At 35.0% G+C, this 24,626-nt stretch overlaps 1 protein-coding gene across 1 annotated transcript in view; it reads left to right on the top strand.

Moving 5' to 3' along the window:
* e(r) (enhancer of rudimentary) overlaps window positions 1-24,626 on the top strand; it is a 53,903-nt gene that overhangs the window by 10,135 nt on the left and 19,142 nt on the right. The window contains exon 2 of the mRNA XM_090386890.1: window positions 21,923-22,007. Coding sequence (XP_090243016.1) covers window positions 21,923-22,007 — 85 coding nt within the window. The remainder of the gene's footprint in view (window positions 1-21,922; window positions 22,008-24,626) is intronic.

Genomic DNA, 24,626 nt, shown 5'->3' with positions numbered 1-24,626 from the left:
TTGCAGACTTTCCGATGTTGTATGTTTCCATTAAAACAGTTTTGCTCACACCACTTTCTAGTTTCTTAATTATTTCAAGTTTTTCACTCAATTTCAACATATTCTTCTTTCCCTTCACACCATGAAGTTTATCTATTTTAGGAGCCATTATTATGGGCTTGTAAATACGTATGCTATATATGGTAAATGGGAAGAGTAGGGCAAAAATTATAGCATTGCCACAGTTTGATTGCTCGTTTCAAAATGGTGACCATATCGCTTGTTGTCGCTGGGCATCTGTGGCACTCATGCATGTGCGCGCGCACACAAAAGTCCGCTAAATTTAAGGTTTGTGAATTTTCGAAAAGTCCGGATTCTCAGGTGGTCTGGATTTTTGGACTTTTACTGTATATGGTATCAAAATAATTTTTTGTTTGCATCCATTTCCTTTGTGACTATATTGTAGTATCCAGTTAAATTGGTCAGACAAAATTTGCCCTTAAAAAACACATGCTGTGGATGCAAAAGACAGTCTTGTCTAGATGATCCTGCATTACTTCTTTAACCAGTGACTCCATTATTTTCCCTGAAAGAGAATGTCTGTAATTACTTGTGTCACCCTTTGATTCCTCCTTTGTGAATTGTGGATACATTCACACATCTCCAGTCCACTGGGCCCTCCCCTGAATCCAACAATGTTCTCAAAATTACGGCTAAGGGTTTGCTTACTTCCTTCACTGTCTCCCTCAATACAAGTGAATAGATCCCATCCACCCTGTTGCCATTCTTATGTTTAACTTCAACAGTTTCTCTTCCACTTTCTTTTCAGTTATTACAAAACATTTAGCCCACTATTAGAGTTTGATAAAATTCTGGCTTCCAGTTCCTTAAACAATTCCTGATGTGGGAATGTAGATGCAAAATACTCATTCAGTTTGTCAGCAACCTGAGCAGAATCATCAACAGACGAACCATTATCAAGTGGACCAATGTCATTCATCTTTGCGTCCTTTGCCAAAGATTTCTCATAATCTGCCTTTTATTGACTAACCTTTTTTTTTTTTTTTTTTGACTTGATTATAGACTAATTTATATACCTCCCATGCATTTTCTTCTATGCCACAAGTCTTATTAGTTCTTTTACATCCGTCTAAACCTTGAAGAGTATTTCTTAGTTGGTATGAAAAGCCTCATAGCTTCTATTATTAATTCCTTTAATACTTCCCATTTAGAATTGACAAATGGTAATATCATCAGTTGGTGCTGCTGTATAGAATTTAAAAACTGTCTGGGACCACTGTAGTTACCTTTACGAAAGCAAAAACTCTTCCCTTTACTCTTAATGGTAGCTACATCTTTAAGTAAATCCCTCATCAGTACATTGTGATCACTGCCACCTGGTGGTTCTTTTATCTGCAGATTCTTAATGCACAAATAATCTGCTGATAATCAGATTGGATGTTGTCTCTCCAACATGCTTCTGTAGAAAACAACTCATCCAATAAATCTGCAAGTCTTGCTAGTGTATGAGTGAGCAATCGACAAGTTCCAGTCAATATCTGGAAAGTTAATCTCACATTATAAGAAATTCTGATTTACTGATCTACTCTATTTCTCTGTACAGTTGTTCATTGTATTCATCAGAGTCATAAGGCGTATCACACACTCCTCTGATTTTTGCTTTCCCAGTTCTTATGTCATATCAAACTGACTCAACATTGTACTGGCCACCCATGTCAACTGGATGCACTGCCTTAGAGTTTATGCGCTTCTTAACTAAGAGCATAACCTCGTCTTCTATCTTGTCTTTCCTTGTTCATATTGTATTCCTCATATTCAAATTTTGCATTCCTTATATCTGAGTGACACCACTTCTCTGATGGTCCAACAGTGTATGCATTTGATGCCTTGACCAGCACTTCAAATTCATCCAATTTATTTTACTATACTTGTAGCATTGGTGTACATTCACCTATTCTTACTCCTAGTTACCTTAACACAGCCCATGTATTTACTTTCTCCCTTACCTGCAGCTATTGTTAATCTAGTTAGTCTGTGTTTCCCTCCAAGCTAGCATTTTTCTGATTCGATTGTATTCGTATTATTTTGAGTATAATTTTACTATTGTAGATATCCATGAACAAAAAAATAGAGAATAGGACATCAACTTGTCATGAAAAAATTTCAAGAAAAGCTCAGATTGTGAATAAAAAGTTTATTATGTATAGAATGTTTTCTACAATACCCTTAGAAAAGAGCATTGGTAGGTAGGCAGAAAAAAACCTGAAAATTTTGCCAGTCAGTGTGTGATCCTTTTGAAATATTGTACAAGAAAAACTTAACATGACAGTAGTGGCAGTCACCTGACAGGTGACCTCGAAAATAATGTTCCCATGTTAACCATTAAGCAATTATAAAATATCTGAAATTTTTTCCATCATCCTAAATATAGACAAGCTTTTTCTGCAGTAATTTCTGAAGTGATTTTTTTTTTTTTTATGGTTTTTGTACAAAAATTGTCCATAAGAACCTGTGAGGGAACCCATCTCTCCATCTTTACAGCTATAATACTCTTCAAAATTCAGCACCCTTATGGGTTTTGTAGAGGTATACCTAGTTGTTGAGCATTTTTATTTAAATAAATATTAGTTTTTTATATTAATCGATGGGTGGATACCTGCCCACTCACCAATGATAGGCCAACAGCTTTGAAACGGTGACCATCTGGGTGGTGGTATCCACTGAGAATAAATAACAGTAGTCTTCTCTACTAACGAAGTGTTACTTATTTGAAGTAGTGCAATACCTGGTATCTTGTTGTGAAGGTAGCCACAATATGAGATACAATTAAAAACGATACCTTCACTCTACATAAGTAGTTTAATTTATGGGTAAACTGTGGTGTATCTACACTGATGTTATATAGATAATAAATAAATATTAAACACAAACAAATCAACTTATATAAAATTGCAAACATTTATAATGTAACCTTGTCCTTCCATCTGTTTTTGCAGGATTTAAACTGCATAGATAAATTTGTAATGAGCTGTCCTGGTATTCCACTACTTTGAACAGGTAACTATATAACAAAACTGATTTCGTATACCACGTGGTAGCTCACATTGAACAACTTTACAACTGTTTTGCCTACGTCTTGTTAGAGACCACCTGCTATCTAGTGAGAGAATAAATGTAGAGGATATTACTGTAAAGAACAAGTTAATGTACACAGTGCATTACATTTCAAGTGTATTAGATTTTTATTTTTTAATTATTTTATTTATTATTTTGTTTGTAATTATCTTGTTACCTGTTGATTAACTAAAATATATAAAAGCAATTGTTTTCACTTCAGTGTGTGAATTGCAACTAATATTTCAGGCTCTATTATTTAATAAATTAAACAATTATAAGTATATTGTCAGTGCATTTAATGCAGTTACTTATTGCTTCTTGGATTTTAATAACATTTAAAGTATGTGTTTAACATTTCTGTCATGATTAATATAATAACCGAATAGTGTAATAATGCATGATAGCAACTATTATGTTTGAATTGAACTGAGAACATTTCATTCCTCTGGTCAGTGCAGGGCAACACAATATCCAGTGCTTCAGCTACAATATACAGTATATGGATAGCCTGTGTGATATATATGGGGGGAAAATAATAATTACCAGGTTTGTATTGGTAAAATTTTAATTAAATTTTGGTTGTCTCTAACAAATCTTTACAAAATAGTCAATTATAAGATTTTGTGAAAATCCATCTGTCGGGAATTATTACTTGTGGACATGGGGAAGACAATAGGTGCTTTATATATATGTGTGTTAATGCACATCAAATAAGTATTGATTTTATTTATCTTTGACAATCTTCTCTAATATTTGGCTCTAAAGCCAAATATTTGTCTGACCATCTTGGTGAATTACTGTGATGTATTCATTAAACAGTTGAATGTAGGAACAATTCTGACATATATTGGCTTAAAAAAGCTACTGAATTTTAAGGAGTACTAAGCTCCATGGTGAGGATGATATATAATATATTCAGTTATAATTTTAAAAAAACGGCTGTGTGAGAGTGTATCAAACCATTGGGAAGGTTAATGAAAGCATCATTAGACTCTGGGAAGGTTTGTTAAACGGTCATGCCTGATGAATCTTGTAAATTACTATGATGTAGCCATTAAATAGTCGGATACAGTAGCAGTTTTGACGCAAATATATATATATATATATCTTCTTCTTAGCCATTACTGTCTCACTGCTGGGCAAGGCCTCTCCCAAAATCTCCCATCTTTTTCTGTCCTGTGTCGTGGTTGGCCAGTTTCCTTCTGCAAACTCCTTCAATTTATCGCACTATCTCCTTTTTTGTTGACCTCTGTTTCTATGTCCTCCCAGTGGTATCCATTCAGTTGCAGCTTTACTCCATCTATTATCTTCTTTTCTCATAATATGACCTGCCCATTTCCACTTTAGATGTTTACAGTTCTTTCCTTTACAGTTCTTTTATGTAATTCCTCATTTCTAACCCTATCTTTGCGTGACAAGCCCAAAATGCTTCTTTCCATTGCTCTTTGTCCTACTTGTAATTTTCTTTCTTGCACCTTATTAAGGGACTAGGTTTGTGTTTCATAGGTAAATATAGGATTTATACATGTATTTAAGAGCTTTCTTTTTAGACAAAGCAGCAATTCTCCCTTCATATAGTCCCCCAAGCATCCATTATTTTTTCCTGCCATATTTCAACCTCATGTTGCTCTCATGTGTCTGGCAATTGTGAAAAGATAGAATTTATCCCAGATATGTGAACTGATTAACAAATTTGAGGGGTGCGTCATTGAGATTTATAATGGGATACTGTTGGTAATTTGTCATGATTTTTGTCTTTTCAAGATTGATGTCTAAGCCATCAATCGCACTTTCCTTCCTTAATTCATCTAGCATTTCTTGCAATTCCTGTGCATCTTCTGAGAACAGAACAATATCATCAGCAAATCTTAGATGGCTTAGTTTCTTTCCTGAGATATTAATTCCTCTGTTTTCCCAGTTTAGGTTTCTGAAATATATACATATAGTGTAGCCGTAAATATTTTCGGTGAGAATGGGTTGCCTTGTTTAACTCCTCTTTTGAGCTGAGTTGTCCTTATAGATTTGCTGTAGTAGGGTGGTTTATTCTGTTGCTGTAGGGCCTCAAAGACTATTCTCTGGTTTCCAGAGTCAAAAGCTTTGGTGTAATCAATGAAGGCCAGGTAAAGTATCTTGTTGCATTCCTTGTACTTCTCTATTATTTGAATCCAGCTTGTTCCACGGGTCGATTCTCGTCCAGCAAGAAGGAAATACATTCTTGAATTATTTTGATAATACTGTATAATTTTGTGAAATCAGGCTGATGGGCAGTAATTGGCGATATCTGATTCATTGCCTTTCTTATGGAGAAGTATTGTATGAGGCATTAGCCACTGTGCTGGTAAGAAGCAGTATTTTATTGTAAAGGAGTTTTAAATATGGAAGTATTTCTTTATATCCAAATTTTATTATTTACACTGTAATGCCATCTGGACCCAGACTTTTATTCTTTTTTAAATTCTTTAGTGAATGCTGTATTTCCGTCTCGGTTATTGGTAGAACTTCAATTCTCTTGCTTCTTTTATCTGATAATTTTTGTGAGTATCAGCCTCAACCCCAGGGGCTCACATCTGGTGAGTATGGGCTTGGCACACCCAGGGTCCTGAGCTGGATATCATCATCATTCTCTTTCTTGGTGATTCCTTTCTTTTTCTGACTCTCTCTGTCTCTCAGGGTAACTCGGGAATTTTTTTTGGGCTTTCTTGCACCATATGGCTAATAATAATAACACTGGAGGTTTCGTCACTGAGACCTCCAGTGCTATTATTATTAGAGTCCAAGAGCTTGCAGCTTCTTCTAAAATTTCGTAGCTATTTGAATAACTGCCTTTCTTCCTGTTTGAGCAATGCCATTTTCATTTCATAGGCATTGAATCCATATTCTGCCTGGTGCAGCACTTCATATAGTCCATTTTGTAGATGCATTATTTTCAATTTCCTCTCGTATCCTTTCAGCATTTCTTCTGCGTATGAAGGTTTTTATAGTTCTTTTGGTTAATTTGTCCGTTTCAGTGTGTTCTATTTTCTGTCTCACACTCGCAGATCTGTTTGTCTTGAGGATTTCTCTTTTCTTGATCATATTTCTTATATCTTGTGATAGTTTGGTAGTATTGTTTGACTTTTTAATTTCCTTAAGCTTGCACTACTGTTTCATCTATCTTGTCATGCAGCTCTTGGACTCCAAGATCACCCAGAGAGGAAAGTGGGATGAATCTGTTATTCAGTTCAAGAAGATACCAAGTCTTCTGGGTTATCACTAAGATGGATGGTTCTTTTTTTTTTTCTGTTACTAAACCTTTTGTTTCTTAGAAGCTTTGTGTTCAATCATAATGTAGCTCAGATTACACAATGATCGGTGCTAAACTGGATTTGGTTTATGACTTTCTGATTCTCAAATATGCTCTTGTCAGTAGCTAATACATAATAAATTTCATTTTTTGCGTTTCCATCAGTTTGATAGCCATATTCAATGCCTATTTATTCTCTTCTTGTAGTAAGTGTTCATCACCAAGAAAGAGAGATTCTGTCCTAATGCAAATTGTACCATTCTCTCTCCCCTAACATTTCTTGTTCTATAGCCATATGGTCCTAGAATATCTTCTTCCCCTGCTGATCTCTGACCCAATTTTGCATTGTAGTCTCCCATTACAATAGTGCAGTTGGTTGTAGAATTCCTCTGTTTCATCATCTTCATGGCTGCTTGTTGGTGCTTAAATCTGAATCAATGTTTGTATGGCATTTTTGTTAAAACAGAGTTTTAAAACAGCTATGCGGTCTGAGACACCACTAAATTCTTCAATGTAGTTTTTCCATCTCCTATGTACTAGGAAGCCGATGCCATTTTGCCCTGGAATGTTGTTCTTGCAATGCAGTACATTTCCACTTTGTCTCTGTATGATTGATTCTGTTTTTCATTTGACTTCTGCTATTCCGATAACATCCCAACAATGTGGAGCATTTTCAAGTTCTGCTATTCTTGATTCAGTTCTTAATGTCCTTGTATTTCATGTGGCAATTTCTAATATTAGTTTACTCTTACATAAAAGTTGCAAGTTGGGTTTTGGTCCAGAAGTTTCGAGACCATGCCTCCCTTTCTGGTTTGAGTGTAGTTTGTCATTTATCCATGGCCTTTGTTCAATATTTGGTGAATATGGACTGCATTTTATACCTTTCTGCCAGGTACCAAAAGAATCAGACTAAGAAGACTCCAACCAGGGCGCCTCCATAGCCAGGTGGGAAGGAGCAGCAGTGCGTAGCACACGCTTCTTGATTAGACCGGGGTTCGAGCCCATCACCACCAAATACGGAGGATGCGGAAAGGTCAGGGAATGACCACCGCATATTCCTGGAGCAATATGGCCTTAGTTGCTAATGTTCCTAAAAACCAAATAACATAATTCCAACCAAAGTTCAGACTCTGGTTGGAGTACTTCTTAGCCTGGTCCCTACCCTTTGACCTGGGAGGCCATGCCAGTAGCTAGTGTACTGCGACATAGCTCTCGGGATCATGGGCGTACACAAGCTCCACCACCAGCGACAAGGTCCTGTACTCCCTAGGTGGAGCAGGGGATAAACATGGTTCAAGTTACAAAGACATGTTATGATTCAGTCTGACATGAAATTTTCCATGCAGTGTAATGTAAGTATGGTTTGGGAAGCACATGGTGTCCTGTCCCTGTTTTAGGACCTTTGCTGGTAAGAGAGATAATGTCATTGTTTTGTTGTATAAGACAATTTTTAGACTGTATTTTGATCTTGGAGACTGCACCTGAAAAAAGATATAAGTACTGGACAATGCTCAAGGAAGAGGGACCAGATTAGTGATAAATAAAAATTGATGCACTTATAGAGAATGGCTTAGAAGGTTTGGACTGCAACATGGGTATTAGTTGTGGTGATATATATTGATGATCTCAATAAACTACCTCCTATCATTCCCACTACACTCCATTCAATGCCTGTTGTGGTCTTCCGTCAAAAGAAATTTGAACAGTCTTGGTGCCAGAAAGTGCCAGGTCCTGATGGTATTTTTCCACTTGTTCTGAAAATCTGTCACGAGCTTACTCCTGTTCTGTGTCACCTTTTGCACTTTCCTATTCCACTGGTGAGTTTCCTTCTGCTTGAAATTTGCTCATATCCAGCTAGTTCCTAAATAGTGACAAATCCCTCCCACCTAATTATTTTCTTATTGCACTTCTATTCTTTCTAATGGAGAAATCAATCCATTAACTGCAAACTCCTCAACTATCTAGAAACCTTCCATCTGATCAATGATTGCCATTATGGATTCAGTAACTGTCAATTCACTGTTCACATACTGACTTAATATTACACATCTATCGATAACCCCAGGGGCTCACATCTGGTGAGTATGGGCTTGGCACACCCAGGGTCTTGAGCTGGATATCATCATTCCTCTCTCTCTCTCTCTTGTGATTCCTTTTTACTTCTCTCTCTCTCTCTCTCTCAAGGTAACTCAGGAATTTTTTTTGGCTGGTGCAGCATAAGCCTCAGGCTTCCTTGCACCATATGGCTAATAATAATAAATTCAGTGGAAAAGTTTAGTGAGATTCAGGTATTTGCTCTTGACATTTCAAAGGCTTTTGATCATGTTTAGTATAAAGGTCTTCTAAGTAAGATTTCATCTTATAGATTTCCAACAGTTTTTTGTAATTGGTTATCCAGTTTTCTCTCTGACCACTCACTGTGGGTTATAGTAGACTGCCCTCTGTTTTCTAACTTCTCCACTAATGCTGTTGTTCCCCGTGGTTCAATTCTTTTCCCCACTCTTTTCCTCTTGTGTATTAATGACCTTCTTCCGCTGACTGGAAATCCTGTCAATAGTTTTTCTGATGATAGCATACTACATTCTACCTTCCAGTATGAGATAACTTGTTCCACACAAACAGCCTCAACTTCTTAAAAGCCATTGCCAATTCTTATATGCCGATTTCCAAATAATTCTCCAGTGGGATAAAGAAAACTTAGTTAATTTCAATCTTTTTAAAACTCAGCCCTGTAATATATCGCGCAAAAAAGGTTTCTTCTGCTCCTATGCTTATCTTCAACAACAATCAGATTTCTAGACTAGTTTACATATCCCTTTAGGGATTACCCTGACCTCTCTCTCTCTCTCTCTCTCTCTCTCTCTCTCTGCATAAGCACATCACAAATATTTCTTCCTCTTCATCTAAAAAAAAACTTTCTCTTTTGTTCTCGGCATTACTTTTCTTCTAAATAGGGCACCTCCGTAGCCAGGTGGGCAGGAGCAGCAGTGCGTAGCACACTCTTTCTGATTAGACCCGGGTTCGAACCTGTGACCACCAAATACAGAGGATGACCACCGCATATCCCCAGAGCAATATGGCCTTGGTTGCTAATGCTCCTAAAAAAACCAAATAACAATAAATAATAAGTCTTTTAAACAGCTACTCACTCTGTACAAATCTCAAATCCATCCTACATGAAATATTGTTCCCACATCCGGGTTAGTGCCCATCATAACCTCTCTCATGCGTCTAGACTCCATTCAAAACGGTAGGTAGGTTAATTAATGACCCATCTCTTACAAAGTTTCTCCACTCTGTTTCATAGATGTGCTGTTTCTACTCCATGCCTTTTCTATAGCTACTTCCATGGGTACTGTTTTTCTGAATTGGCTTTTACAATTCCTGCTCTCTGTTCCAAACTAGTCCAAAGACATGCCATAACCAATCACCATCCTTTTACTCTAAACTTTTTCTTCCTCATTATTCTTTCAACTTCCATTTTCCCTTCTCACGTAATTCCTGAAAACTATAATCTATAGAAATTCAAGTGTAACATCAACAAATATTGTCTTTCACCTTCTCAACCTTCAACCCATGCATGGTATAGGTTCTAAAATCTTTTGTGTTTGAGATTTTCATTTAAAAAATTTTTTTAAAAAAATGTTGCTTCAAAAAGACTGAATTGGTTGCATATATGGGCTGAAAAAAAGGAAAAACCTTAATGCTGCTAAATGTAAGATTATGCTAATGGAAAAATTCTGGAGCTAGGGGGAACAGGAGATAAACATGGTTTAAGGCAACAAAGACTTAGATGTTATGATTCTGCCTAACATGCAATTTTCCATGCAGTGCAATGTAAACATGGTTTGGGAAGCAAATGGTGCCCTATCCATGTTCTAGGACCTTTGTAAGTGAGGGAGATAATGATTAAACTGTATTCAGATATTGGAGAAGCCAAAAAAGAAATGACAGTGTTCAAAGAAGAGTGGCCAGATTAGTGGTGGATGCAAATTTATGCACATACGAAGAATGGCTTAGAAGGTTTGGACTGCAAAGTTGAGTAGTAATACTAAATGGTGCAAGAAAGCAAGCTTATACACCATCAGCAAAAAAAAAAAAAAAAAAAAAAAAACATGCATTACCTGTCCATCCACTCTAATGATCTGTTTCCTTTTTTCTTGAATTTATTGAAACTGCACACGTCTACAGTACCAAGTGGAAGTCTGTTTGTTCCGATAATCAGCTACCTACTGGCTGAAGGCAAATTTCTGCATGTCGGTCCTGCAACCATCCCTCCTCAATTTGAATTTGTCTCCTTGTGTGTGTGTGTGTGTGTGTGTGTGTGTGTAGTCTGAGGAAGTGAAAAGATGCCATCAGCATCTAGTGCCTTCTCAATCAAACTTCTCAATGAGATCTCCTTGAAGGTGCCTAGTTCCAGATGCTACAGTTTGGAGAACTGATCTTTCTTGGCAAGAGTACGTTTTGGTTCTTCCTCATTAGTTTTGTTGCTCTTCTGTACACTCGTTCCAATAGTTCCACATTGTTCCTCAAATGAGGCTTCTGGACCTGTGTGGAGTACTCAAAATGTGGCCTAACGTGCCTTATATAAGAGGATAATACCTCCTTATCCCTGCTGACAAAATTCCAGTACATTGATGACAAAACTCCATGAGTGTCCTAGCAGCCTGTCTGAATTGCTCATAGAACAACTGTGACTGCATAATGCATAATTAATATCAGGTTCTCCATTACCCTGAGTATAGTTCCACCCGGTTCGTATGTTAAAGAGCACTGAAGGCTGATCAGTCTTTTGTGGAGAGGAGAATTTATAGTTGTGCAACTGTATAAACATCACTTTCCTTGTGAGTAGCAAATCTGGCCGAGTCAACAGTGAAAATTAGAGGGTTCACCTATTTAAGTGGCATACATGAAGTATAATATTTTTATGTAGCTATATAAATGTAAGTAAACAGAGTTTGTATGGGAGGTGTCTTTATATTACATCTGGTATGTCTTTATATTACATCTTCATAAACTCTAACATTTATACATCTGTGTAAAAATATAATTCTTATGCACTGTCTATATTTTGGTTGTTAAATTCCCTGTATAGGAACTTCAAACTAATAAAATTATATACATCTGAAACTTTACACACCTTGTTTGTATTGGCAAAATGGTGTAAGAAAGGAAGCTTATATAGCACCAGCCAAAAAACAAAATCTATTAGCCCTCTTTCAGTCATGTCCTAAATAGAACAGATATGCTTGTGTGCTGTCTGAGAAGCATTTTTGTTTTAATCATAAAAAATTAATTTTTGGCTTTTTTACTGAATTAAAAACAGTGTTCTACTGTTTTTAATTTTGCTAAATTCAATTAGAAAATTTGGTACAAAAATAAACAAGAGAAACCAATAATAATTAAAATGTTTTTATCGTATTTTTTAGAATTGAAGGTCATTCTTCTGTAGAATTGAAATACAGATGCTCACTTGGAGTCTGGAAGATACCATCAAAACATCTGTGTTTTTGTCATCCGTTCATGTTTAGCTGGTGAAACCAAGCTCTTCAGCTAGAATCAACAGATCACTGTCACATGTGAGACACCATGTGAGAATAGGGAGTTGAGTACAAGGAAGATAGATGCAGTCACTCGCTTGGTGTCTCTTAAGTAGCAAAAAAATAATTTATTTCTTTTAATTAATCGTACATTGAAATGAAAACAAAAAATACTATATAATCATTTAGAGAATGTTGGTGGCGAAAGATATGTGGTAGGAGTCGATATCACTTCCAAATTTAAAAAAAAAAAAAAAAGTAGCTTCTGTCTGGTTTTATATTAGCAGTAGAGAATTAAGTGATCCAGAGCAAAAATTAATTGCATAATTTAACCTTATATGCTCCTGTCGCCTTGATCACATAGTATGTTCAAATTAATATTGATCGAGATCAGTGAGCAGTACCGCGAGAATCTCTTAAATTTTAGCCTGGTGGTTGGTTAAATTCACCGGGCGGTGCACCCATTCGATAGGTCCTGGGGAGAACACTGCCTATTTTAAGTATTTCCCTGATCTCCCCTTAAATGGATAAACTTCCATAATCCACAAGAGCAGGTGTGAATTTATGGACATCTAGTCTACAATTATTCCCTTTTTAATTTAAATTTATACCACATTGTGTATGTCCGTGACTTAAGTAAAAATTACCTCAGCATTTAGTTCATCACATCTTTCGAGACCTTAAAACACTTTGATCAGAGATTATCCTACAGATCCACTTCTTTCTTGAAGTGGAGTCTCTAAGCCTGTGTACAGTACTTAAATAATAAATAAATAAATTTTCTGTTTATACTCTGGGACAACCACACAGTCAGAGGAGTTCACGAGAGAGTGAGTGAGTGAGTGAGTGAGTGAGTGAGTGAGTACAAGAAACAGCACAATATTTATGAGAGTGAGTGAGTGAGTGAGTACAAGAAACAGCAATACTATATTTAGCAGATCATGGGCTTGAACACTGGTAACTCTAGGCACGTGTGTTTATGCACCCTTGTGCCTGACCGCTCGGCTACAACGGCCAGTGGCCTGACATATAACCTGGTTATCTCTACTAACATAGTTTCTATATATCACTGAAAGAACCCCATGAGTTGTTCTAGTAGCCACTCTATACAATTTTGAGAAAATTTCATATTAAATTGTATAGTTATTCACAGGCCTTTTTTGATATCTACAATCTCGAGTGTGGTACGTTACTCTAGGATCACAGCGACACAGTGCAAGGTATTGCATTTTCCATGTTCCTCAGTGCCACATTGTTCCAATTTATACAATAGTTATTAGGACTGTATCAAAAACCATACAACACATCTGTGGAAGTGCCCCTTTAACCTCTCTCAGGCTTTTAGAGTACGTTCAAAAGAGGGTGGTTTGGTTAATTGATGACCCATCTCTTACATCTCTCCACTTCCTGCCTCATAGACATTCTCTTTCTACTGCGTGCCTTTTCTGTAGATACTTCTAAATTGGTTTCTATAATTTCCCCTCTCTCTCTCTCCTAAACCACTTCAAACTCACGGAAAACAACTTTTCTTCTTCCTTATTTATTTTTCCAACTTCCATTTTCTGCAGCAACCTCCCTGCACACGTATTTCCTGAAAATTATAATCTACAGAAATTCAAGTGTAATGTCAGTAAATATTTTCTTTCATCTTCTCAACCTTCAACCCAAACATGGTACTAAGTACTGTAGGTTCTAATACCATTCACATGTGGGACTTCCATTTTTAAAAAAAAGGTTAAAAATATATTCCTTTGCTCTAGTTCTTTACTGTTATTCTCATAGTAACTAATTGTTGTTATTGGTACATGCAGCAACCTAGAAAGCATTGTGTCTGGGACCTTGCTGGGGTCCCAAACACATGGAACAAATGAATACATGGGCCATGTTAGGGTAACTAAGAGTATGAACATGTGCATGTACACTAATGTTAAGAGCATTGTAAATAAATTTGTTGAATTTGAAATACTGATTAAGTTGTCGAATGCAGACATTATAGGAATAGCAAAGACGGTGTCACTCAGACATAAATGAGGCTGAATTTGAATATGGGGAGTACAATGTATATAGGAAGGACAGACAGGAGAGGTAAATGGGTTATGCTCTTAGTTAAGAAAAATATTAAATCTAAGGCAGTGCATCCAGTTGACATGGGTGAAGAGTGCAGTGTTGAGTCAGTTTGGTGTGATATAAGCATTGGGAAAACAAAATTGAGATAGGATGTGTTATAGGCCTGATGATTGTGATGATTACGCCAAACAGCTATATAGAGAAATAGTGGACCAGCAAATCAGAATGTCCCATGATGTGGGTTCTGAACTTTCCAGATGTTGACTGGAATTTGTGGGTTAGTCACTCACACACACAGCAAGACTTTTGTAGATTTCTTGGATGACTGTTTTCTACAGCAGAACGTTAAAGGGGCAGCAAAAGGGAGCAATACTCTTGATCTGGTTATCAGAAGTGATCCTTCATGCATTAAGAATCTGCGGGTAAAAGACCCACTGGGTGGCAGCAACCACAGTGTACTAATGTGGCATTTAATTAAAGACAGAACTGCTGTCAGAGGGAAAGGCTTTTGCTTTTGTAAGGATGTCTCAGACAGTTTTTAAATTGTGTGCATTGGAACCAACTGATGTTACCAACAGCAAATTCAAAATCAAAGAAGCTACTGGACTTTTCATACCAACAAAGAAATATTGTTCAAAGCGTAGATCTAAATGGAGATCAGATGAATTATTGAGACATGTGGCAGAGAAGAAAAGTGCACGAGATGGATATAAATTACCGGGTGATATAGAAACCTATGGTAGATATGAATTAGTCTGTAATCAAGTCACAAAGGAGGTTAGGCAAACTAAGGCATATTATGAGACGTCTCTGGCAAAGAATGCAAAGAAAAACAGCAGTCTTCTATGTTTATATTAACAGTAGAAGGAAGGGTTTGAATCATATGGGCCACTCGAAGCTCATGGGTTATCTGTTGATGACCCTTCTCAGGTTGCAGTCAAATTGAATAGTTATTTTGTATCTACATTCATACATGAGGAATTCTTTAGGGTAGAGAATGCCAAAAGTTTATCAAACTCTAATGAGGAGCTAAATGACCTTGTGAAAACTGAAAAGAAAGTGGAAGAGAAATTGTTGAGGATGGATATAAAAAAGGCATCAGGGGTGAATGGAATCAATCCAATTATATTAAGGGAGACAGCAAAGGAGATAAGCAAACCCTTAGCCATAATTATTACAGCATTTTTGGATTCAGGGGAGGTCGCTGGGTGATTCCATGTCAAGTGGCCTAATTTTGAAGATGGTCCCTGCTCGACCATCTTCAATTATGCTGAAACTTAGTGTAGGTGTTTAAACAGGTTTCCAAAGAAGCTGTGCAAAAATTCAGTTCAAAATATAGTAGTATGCTTGAGACACCAGCACCTTTTTTGTGGAGGTCACTTGTGTTATGCAGAGCAAATCACAAAAAATTTTCAACAAGTTTTAAGTGTTACTGTTGCACAACATTGAGAGGTAGTGCTCTGAAACTTGGTATACCTAGTTAACTTTTGGTGGAGAATGCAAAACTTTGGTGCCCAGGCTCAAAGACCTTCACATTTTTTACAATGTGGTCTAAAACTGGCACCAAAAATTTGTCGTGACAAATTTAAGCAAGAATTTTTAAAGTCATAACTTTGAAATAAAAACCTTTGGTACCTTCTTTGAGCATTCCATTTAACCTCTGCATAAATTCAGCCTAACTAAATATGAGCTCTTATACTTGTTTGCTGGCTGAGATATTTTCCTTAAAATTTGACCTATCTTAGGGGCAAATATCTTAATATGGGACACCTTCGATTCTCTTGTTTTTGCCACCATTGGAAAGAGCAGGTTTTAAGCAACAAGAATCAGGGTTTTTCAGTTTTGTGTCTTGCTACTTAAGGTCTAAAAAATGGCCTTAAACATTTTATATTTTCCACATAATATTTGCATACTTATTTGATGAAGTTTCACATCACAATAAGAACAGAACTATTGCATTTACAAGAGTGAAATTTTCTGCAATTATGCCCTTTGGTTTAAGGAGAAAGGATATACTGTATTGCCAGTGCACAAAAAGATCTGTATTTTTTACAATGGGGTGCAAATGGCAAGAAAAGAAATTGCATGGGTTTCTTTAGTGCAAGTTCCCAAGCCTGAAAAGTGGCCTTTATTCAGAATTCCAAGCATAAAGATGATGTTATATTGGTTTCTAAGCTTGAAAGAAGTTATAACTGCAACAAAATTTATTTAAAACACAATACAATTTGAAATAATCAAGTGAGTGTGAAGATATTGAATCGCTGCTTCGTAATGGACTGGAATTTTTCATTGATGGTTCATATTACTGCTTCAGGCAAGCTGTATTGTCATCCCATTGTTGTTATTTTTGCAGCTGGAAGATTGGCAATAATTAATTGTTCAGGAATCCAGCACACATCTTGTTTAGCAGGCCAGTGAAATGAGCGAGCTGCTCCATAAGGATGCATGAAATTCACAAATATTTCCAATCCACCAATTATTGTCATTAATACAGGCAATGTATTGGCTAGGTTGTAAATTAACAATTGGCACTTAATTAATATTGATTTCATCAGTATGATCTACATGAGCTACAAATGATTATGGTGTTTCATTTGAAATGGCCTTACTTGCTCAATTTCCTCTTTAGAAACAAAACAGAATTTTATTCCAGTCACATGCTTATCACAAAATTCAAGCATGTTTCTTGGATTTGGTTTTCAATTAGGTGTTGGAGACTTGCACGTGCTGCAAATCGTTTTATTGTTCCACCAATTCCATCACATGGTGACTTGCCATGTCTAGTGCCAAAGAAATTCCATTCAGCACTATCAGAATCCTTCTGATGACGACACAAGTTAATAGAATTCTTGTATTGAGCTGCAGAACCATCACTGAAGTAGTAAATGTGCCTGATTTCTGTCATGAAACTCTTCAAATATTCAATTAAGTTGGTTAGAAAAACATGCACTGCAATTGTCATGTCAAATTCAGTCACTGATTATGCAGAAATAAGCAATCAATAACAAAGAACACGGCAGAACAAAGTTCTGCCATGTTCTTTGTTATTGATTGCTTGTCTTTTTACTGTTTTAAATTTTAACCCCCACCCAGTGGGTCAGTGAACAGAAATGTCAACTAGTTCGTATGTACATATTACAGTACGTATTAATTATTCCGATTTTCACATATCATTTAATTTTTTTAATTGGTAAGGTAATAAAGGGTAAATTTGTGCTTAATATCTTTACTTTTATAGCCTGTAGATAATATTCCTCCTATTTTCTCTAATTAGAATTGCTGTTTAATAGAATTAAAATTCAATTCGTAAAAGTGTTCACAATGACCGGCGCTTACTACACATCGTATAGTGAACGGTACTTTACTATGGTGGGTTCGTCGTAACGTGATTTGATTGTACAGTGACCTAATTGTAAAGGGGGGGGGTACATTGTATTTTTAACTATTTACATGAAACTTTGGATAATCTGGCCAAAATGCACTAGTCCCAATGGGTCCCAAATAACCGGAATGGACTGTATTTAAATTAACTAAATTCTGCATTGAATATTATCTTCAATAAAATTAGTTAAGGTCTCTCCATTTCAATCTTAATAGCCGGCCTAGCCTAGTTGCTTGCAGTGGAACAGCTGTCTTTCCCGCTGCTAAAATTAATTCTTTATTTTTATAATTGTTCTTACAGTTAAACTTGCCAGTCCTAAATTATGGCACACATCCGCTTGTCATTGACCTTAATCGATTCTCTTCAAAACGTCTAATTTAATTTTCAAATTCAGTCCTTTTCTTACATTTATAATCTTTGTATTGCATCCAGACTTTGTTGCTTTTTCATTCTTATTCGCCATTATTAACTCTTCGAAAATGTAACTGTGTTGGTTGCATTAATTATGATACAATGTTCAAGTGAACTGTCCATTACGCACAATGTGTAATACTGTACTGAATGATGACTAGACTTCAGATAAATGCATATAACACAAATATTACAAGCAATATACTTGATCATTTTTTAAAATGTTGTCTTGGAACTATGTAACAAGTCACTGTACTGCAATTAAATTAGCATGCAAGAAAATTTCACTGAACGTGGGAAAATTTCTCAAGTCGACATGGGAAACATTTTAATGCTGTTTTGCTATTCATTTTCGAGCTATCGACTCCATAAAATGAAACGATTTCGTTAAATATATCAAAAATGCAATCTTTAAAAGAGCGTTATATATAGTGATTTGTGACAGCGTTATAGTCAGATATGGGTTATAATATAAGAACAGCGTTATAGCGAATCAGCATAAAGCAAACCGCGTTATAACGAGGGCCTGCTGTATTATCAATACAAATACTTTGTATACCTTTGAACCATAGGATGCAGGGGAATTTCAGGCAACTGTTTCCAGGAAAAAGTGCTGCGTCTAGTTCCAGTTGAAAACCAGTTGTTATCCCTGGCCTATAATATTATTGACTATTAAAAAAATATATATATTTATATATAAATATAAATACCAAAGCTATAAGTCTAATTTGGGAATGCCATATTGACTTGAACATTCTGGTATCACAATGACTAACATGACAGTAATATTCTGAAAAGCAACAGGCTGAACACATATAATATTAGTCTGAGTGAAAATGCCGGAAATTAAAAACAGTTATTCTTAGTGAAGAAAAATGAATGTCTGGCTTGGAAAGCAACAGAGAGAATTTTTGCTGATTAAAAAAAAATGGTTAGTTGGTCATTTGGCTCACCCAGTGGCACGCAATCTTATTTCACTCATGACCCCCTTTATTAAATATAAAATTGACGCGATCCCTCAATGTAAACCCTGAGGTAGTATGACCAGATTTTTGACACTCCTTTATTAAATATAAAATTAATATTAAGTAAACCCCTAGGTAGGACACCCAGATTTTTAGAGAACAAAAATGGCATTTTATAAATTTTTCTACTATATAGTAGAAAATTTTATTCGAGTACTGAGAAAAGAATAAAAAAAAACTTTCCTTTTTAAGTTACACATTAAGATAATTGTTTAATATTTTAATTGAATACAACAAAAACAACAAATCAAAAATTAATGAGAAGGACAAGCCTGGATAACCAATAATATTTGGCACAATGTTTGAAATTACTAATCTCGTCATCTTCTGGGTGAAGTTTGGAATGCTTTTTTGTTTTTATAGCTGTTAATTTTGAGAAACCAACCTCACGTAAATGTGTAGACCTGAAAGGTAGCAATGCTTGTATCACCATTTTTGATAATTCTGGATACTCGTCTCGAAGAGAAAGCCAAAATTTTTCACAAGTAGTCTTGGGAAGAGCACGTAATGCTTCATCAGACGACAGGTTGATAAGATCTTCCTTTTGCTCAATGGTAATTTTGGGACATGAAGAAATATCAAAGCAAAGGGATCACAAATCCAATGCAACTTTTTTTCTGGAGATACATTAAATCATTTGGAAAAATTCTTAATTAGCATTGTTAGGTGGGTGGCAATGATATCCCTAAATTATAAAATGTCAATATTATAACAAAATCAGAAAAGCATGGGAACATTCCAAAGATTAAGCTTCCCTTTGAAATTTTCTATTTTATCACTGAGTATTAATATATTTGTTCCCTGTCCTTGAAGGCTTAAATTTAAATCATTTAAGTTTTTCAAATATATCCAGTGAGTGCAGTTGGATAAGGCCTCATAGAGTTAATTCCATGTTTAATTCAGCAACTCTCCTTTTCGTTGCCTTTGTGACATGCTCACAAAATGGTCACAATAAAAGAGCTAGCCATTTTTGATTTGTAAACAACTGAGCAAGGTTCTGATTTTTATCTGATAAAAAAAAAAGCTTCATATTTGAGGTCAAAAATATGTCGCAACACTTTACCACTGGACAAACACTTTCATATATAAAAGAAGCATTTCGTTACAAAGCATTGTGAAAAGTCTGCTATTTAAGCTTCTACTTTTTAATAGTTTATCTGACTTATCACATCTTTCAAAACTTCGTGAAAATTGGTTTGCATTTCCTTTACTACTAAAGCTTCCATATGTACTGTATAATGCAACGATTCAAAACTATATTTGGAGCAATTTTCTTTACTTTGCCTTTTAAACCTTTATTTTATCCTGTTAATGCAGCTGCACCATCTGTAAAATTGCAAAGCAGTTCTTCCACATTAGATTATTTGTTTGAAAGAAAATATTTATAACATCAAAAATCTTCTCACTTGTTCTTCCTTCCAAAGCTTTGCAAAATAGAAAATTCTCCAAAATATCTCTCTTGTAGCAGTATCTCACATATACAATAAGTTGAGCAAGGTTTAAATTGTTCTGTGAATTCATTTAACTGTATTGGACTTTCTCTCAATTGATTTAATAAACTGAATTTTAAGTTGTCTGCAATAACTCTAATACGCTGCGAGACTGTGTCTGAGGATAGAGTAATGGTGTTTAAATCGTTGCTGTACTTTTCTCCATTCACAATTGAAATAATTTTTATAGCAGCAGGAGAATAAGAGATTCTGCAATAGTTTGTGATTTCAAATTATTTTTATTAAATATGAAACTTCCGACAACACTCTTAAAGCTTTACAAGGAACTGTCATATGTTTGTTCATGAAAGATTTCAGACCTTGTACGGCGTTGGCATGTCTTTTGAAAAGGATTCAGTATTTTTCATTATCTCTGGATGTTTCGTATGTAAGTGTCTTTTCCATTTAATGTTTCATGCTTTCGTTAGCCAGTCATAAATTCTTCTTGATATTTTCTATTCTTTTTTCATTTGGAATATGATGGCTCTCTGCCAGAAATTGGTGGTTGCACTACACTTGAAATAACATTAGTGTCCAAATTTTCACGATACATTTCTTACCCTTTCAGCTTCTGATGTATCTGTAGCAACATTGTCATCACTCTTTGGTTGTTTTGTTCTGATTACCCAATTGTCCATGGTAAAATATATAAATTTTTTTTCTTCTTAAAAACAATTATAAAAAGTAGCAGAAGAATGATAAACACATTCAAGTTGACGTGAAAGCACCAAATTATGAAGCAGAATAAAGCATGCATGCAACAGACCTGCTATTTAGTGCCACTGCATATTCGCACCTCTGGCTTTAGGCAATTTCAGAAATTATTGCTGTAGGAAGCATGAATTAAGAGCTAAAGGAATTACAGTTCAGCAATTGAGTAGTACTGAGAAGTCACACTAGTGAGCTGCTTTCTGTGTTTCCATAGCTAGTAAGCAAATTAAGGCGTATTACCCACAAGGACAATAAGTAAGAAAGCCACTTGCATCACACGTGAAACCACCCTTAAAAATAAAGTGGCAGTAGGGTTCATTCATATCTCTGACTTTGAGTAGTAAGGTATCTACACCTACAGTATTGAAAAAGTTATTTTAACCCAGTTCTGGTCTGCCTGGTTTCATCTGGTCCAACTGGTTTTTTTATCTTTTATGTACACAATAAATAATTTTATTTAAAAATTGCCGTGACCCCTTTAATTTATCAGACGACCCCTCTGGGGTCGTGTCCCATAGTTTACACACCACTGGGCTAACCTAGTAATTAATATTTATAGCTGTGTAAATTGGGAACAAAATCTGCCAATTAAATATTTTCCTTCCCCCCCCATTTTAAAAGGTTAAAAGAGAAGTACATGTAAGATTCTTTAATTAATCATTATTGAATAAGAGTATTACACGTTACTTCATTGAAGAATTTCTGTAATTAATATAAACATGGATAAAAGAAACGAGAAAATTGCACTGCTGAAATTTTTCATATTATTACACTTATTCTTTGTATTATGTATTGAACATAAAATTGAATTAGAAGTGATGATTGAATTGATTTATTTTTAAGATATCTGTCACTATTATTTTAGATTTATAACTGCTTATTTCTTTTAAATTTAGTCTCACACAATTTTATTAGTCCAGCCGGGTAAACCGGATACACGAACTTATTCTGATTATGAATCAGTTAATGAATGTATGGAAGGTAAGAAATTTATTCCCCTTTTTTTTTTCCATAATTGATTTATTATTATTATTATCTGATTATTTTTCTTTTGAGACACCCTTTAACAGCTTTTGGCTGGAGGGTGTGGTTGCATTATTTCAAAATCTAGAGTTATTTACAAAAGATGAAAAATTAAGATTCAGAACATGAGATTATTATAAAATTATTAAATTATTATTCTTATTATAAGCTAATAGTATAAACATTAAATTAAATTTATAATAGATTTCTTATTTAGAAGAAAGTTGATTGGTTCTTTTCTTGTTTCACAGTCATGTCTGAACGTACCAATACACATTGCCAAAGATTTTTCTTATATTTTATTTGTACATAGTTTCTCCAGGTCGGTTTTCAAATTATTAAAAAACATCAAAAATTGATCGTAATTAAGTGTACATTAGTTTTGATGTATTGACGGAGCTTGTAGTATTGAATAACTGTTAAAATATAATACTGATAAATTGTTAAAATTTTTATGTATAGTTAACTGAAGTGATCACCTTATTTCAAGATAATTGCAACCTTTTTCCTTTATTCAAGGATTTTTTTCTAAAATAAAATATTTAAATTTACTTTTAACTTGGTGTTAGACATATGGGGTTGATGATCGATCACTGATGCTATAAAAATATATCCTTCTCCTCTCGGGGGGGGGGGGGGGGATAATAAAACCCTTATTCTTTTCTGACCTTTAGTGAGCATGGATGAGCAAAATAATGCCCAAAGCCTGGGTAGGGCTTACAAAACAGTTTTCTGGTCCTTCAACTCTAAGCTGATTCTTGTATAACTAGGGATCTGTTGATTATTGAAAATGTAGACAGACTGTTTTTCGTATCTTAATTGGTTTACTGGAGTTGTTTTTTGTTGAAATTTTAAAAAGAATAAAAAGAATATCCCTTCAGATTTTTTTATTGGACCAAATAGGTAATTAATAATGAGAAGTAATGAGTCATGGTACTTTCCAAACTATGGTCATTTCAAAATATCCCCATCCAACCTTGATGTATGAGAAAATTGCTAACCTGGCTGTATAAGAATCTGAGATTTTTATCAATTCCTTTGCCTTTAATTTTAACCCTAACCCAAAGTTGTTATGTATTAAGGTTGACTTCTTGGACTAGGTTTTTTATAATTATCTTTCAAGACTGAAATAGTAATTTTAAAAATAATTTTGTGATGGAGATTTTCTTTTCATAATTTCATCTTCCTATATGTAAAAGGTCTTCTCCAAAAATAACATTGTAACTTAGTCATTTAATGTTCTTAGAAACAAAAATTTTTAGTTAATGCATGTGACTCAGCCACATTGCATTTTTATTCCTTAAATTAATTGAATTTTTCTTTTCTGTGATTAATAGAAGTGAAAGTAACTAATTGCCTTGATACTAATTAATTCCTAATTGATTAACTAATAATATATGAAAGTAATTGTTTTCATATCACTGCACATACCTCCCAATGTAATATTTGCCCCATGTTTTGTTAATACCTTATAGTTGACAGTGAGTGAGATGCAGTGTATATCAGGCTTTGTGATTTAATCATCATAGTATGCTGTCAGTGCTTTCATAATGCAGCTTACTTGTTTCTGCTCTTAATAATATAATGAGCAAATGGTAATAAGTCATGATTTATGTATTTAGTATGATTGATTTTATAAACTGATTTAAAAAATGAGCAAAAAAAAAAAAAAAAAAAAAAAAAGACTGTTTTGTACAAATGAGAACATTGTTCCAGCCTCTCCATCATATTGCCCATTTCTCTGATCAACACATGGCAACAAACATATCCAGTACTTTAGTTATGATATACTGTATAATGAGTAATCTGTTTATTAGCTTTGTCAATTGCTGTTTTGTTTATGCTTCAAGAAAGCTTTTAGACTAAGCAGATATCTGTTTGGCATGAAGGTAGATTATAGTACTCATTTTATATTAGTTTACACATGTATTTAATTATATGACCGTCTTACACTGCATATTCCATGACACTAGATTGAGAACAGAAGTTATGGTTTTAGAGACACAGAAAGCAGTAAAGTTTTCAAATTAAGGAAAGTAGCCTTAAATTAATTTGCATGACTATTTCCATAAAGTTGAAATATACCAGGTGGTTTAAAACATTTCCCTATTCAAGGAGACCCTAGTGTCAAAATGGTTAGAGTTAGCACTGTGAAAATCAGTGGATAGTCATTTAGGGTATGGGGAAGCAATTTGTAGAAGGGGAAAAAAATAGTTAAAATTTCTGCCACCATGGGGAAAACAGCACTGCACATATGTAAAAGTCATCATTTACTTCAAGACACGCTGATTATGCAGATGATATCCTGTTAAGGCCAAGCCACTGTCAATAACCATTATGGCTCTTACAAAAAAGGAACGTGCTCTTTTAGTAAAACTACTCTACCAGAATAATAGTAACGCTAATGCAGCACTACGTGAATAGCGGAAACTTAAGGGTTTGCATAAAGGACCTTTGACTTCGGTGGGGCTTCAAAAACTAATAAAGAAATTTGAAGTGACCGGGGAGTTAGGTGTAATTCCAGGCTGGGGATGACCACGTATTGGAACGGAGGTAGTGGATGAAGTGGCGGTTGCA

The sequence above is a fragment of the Mastigoproctus giganteus genome, chromosome 12, assembly GCF_048544385.1.
Source record: "Mastigoproctus giganteus isolate SK-2022 chromosome 12, ASM4854438v1, whole genome shotgun sequence".
Classification (NCBI taxonomy): Eukaryota; Metazoa; Arthropoda; class Arachnida; order Uropygi; family Thelyphonidae; genus Mastigoproctus; species Mastigoproctus giganteus.
The sequence above is the reverse complement of the archived record's forward strand: the minus strand, read 5'-3'. Positions and strand labels throughout refer to the sequence as shown.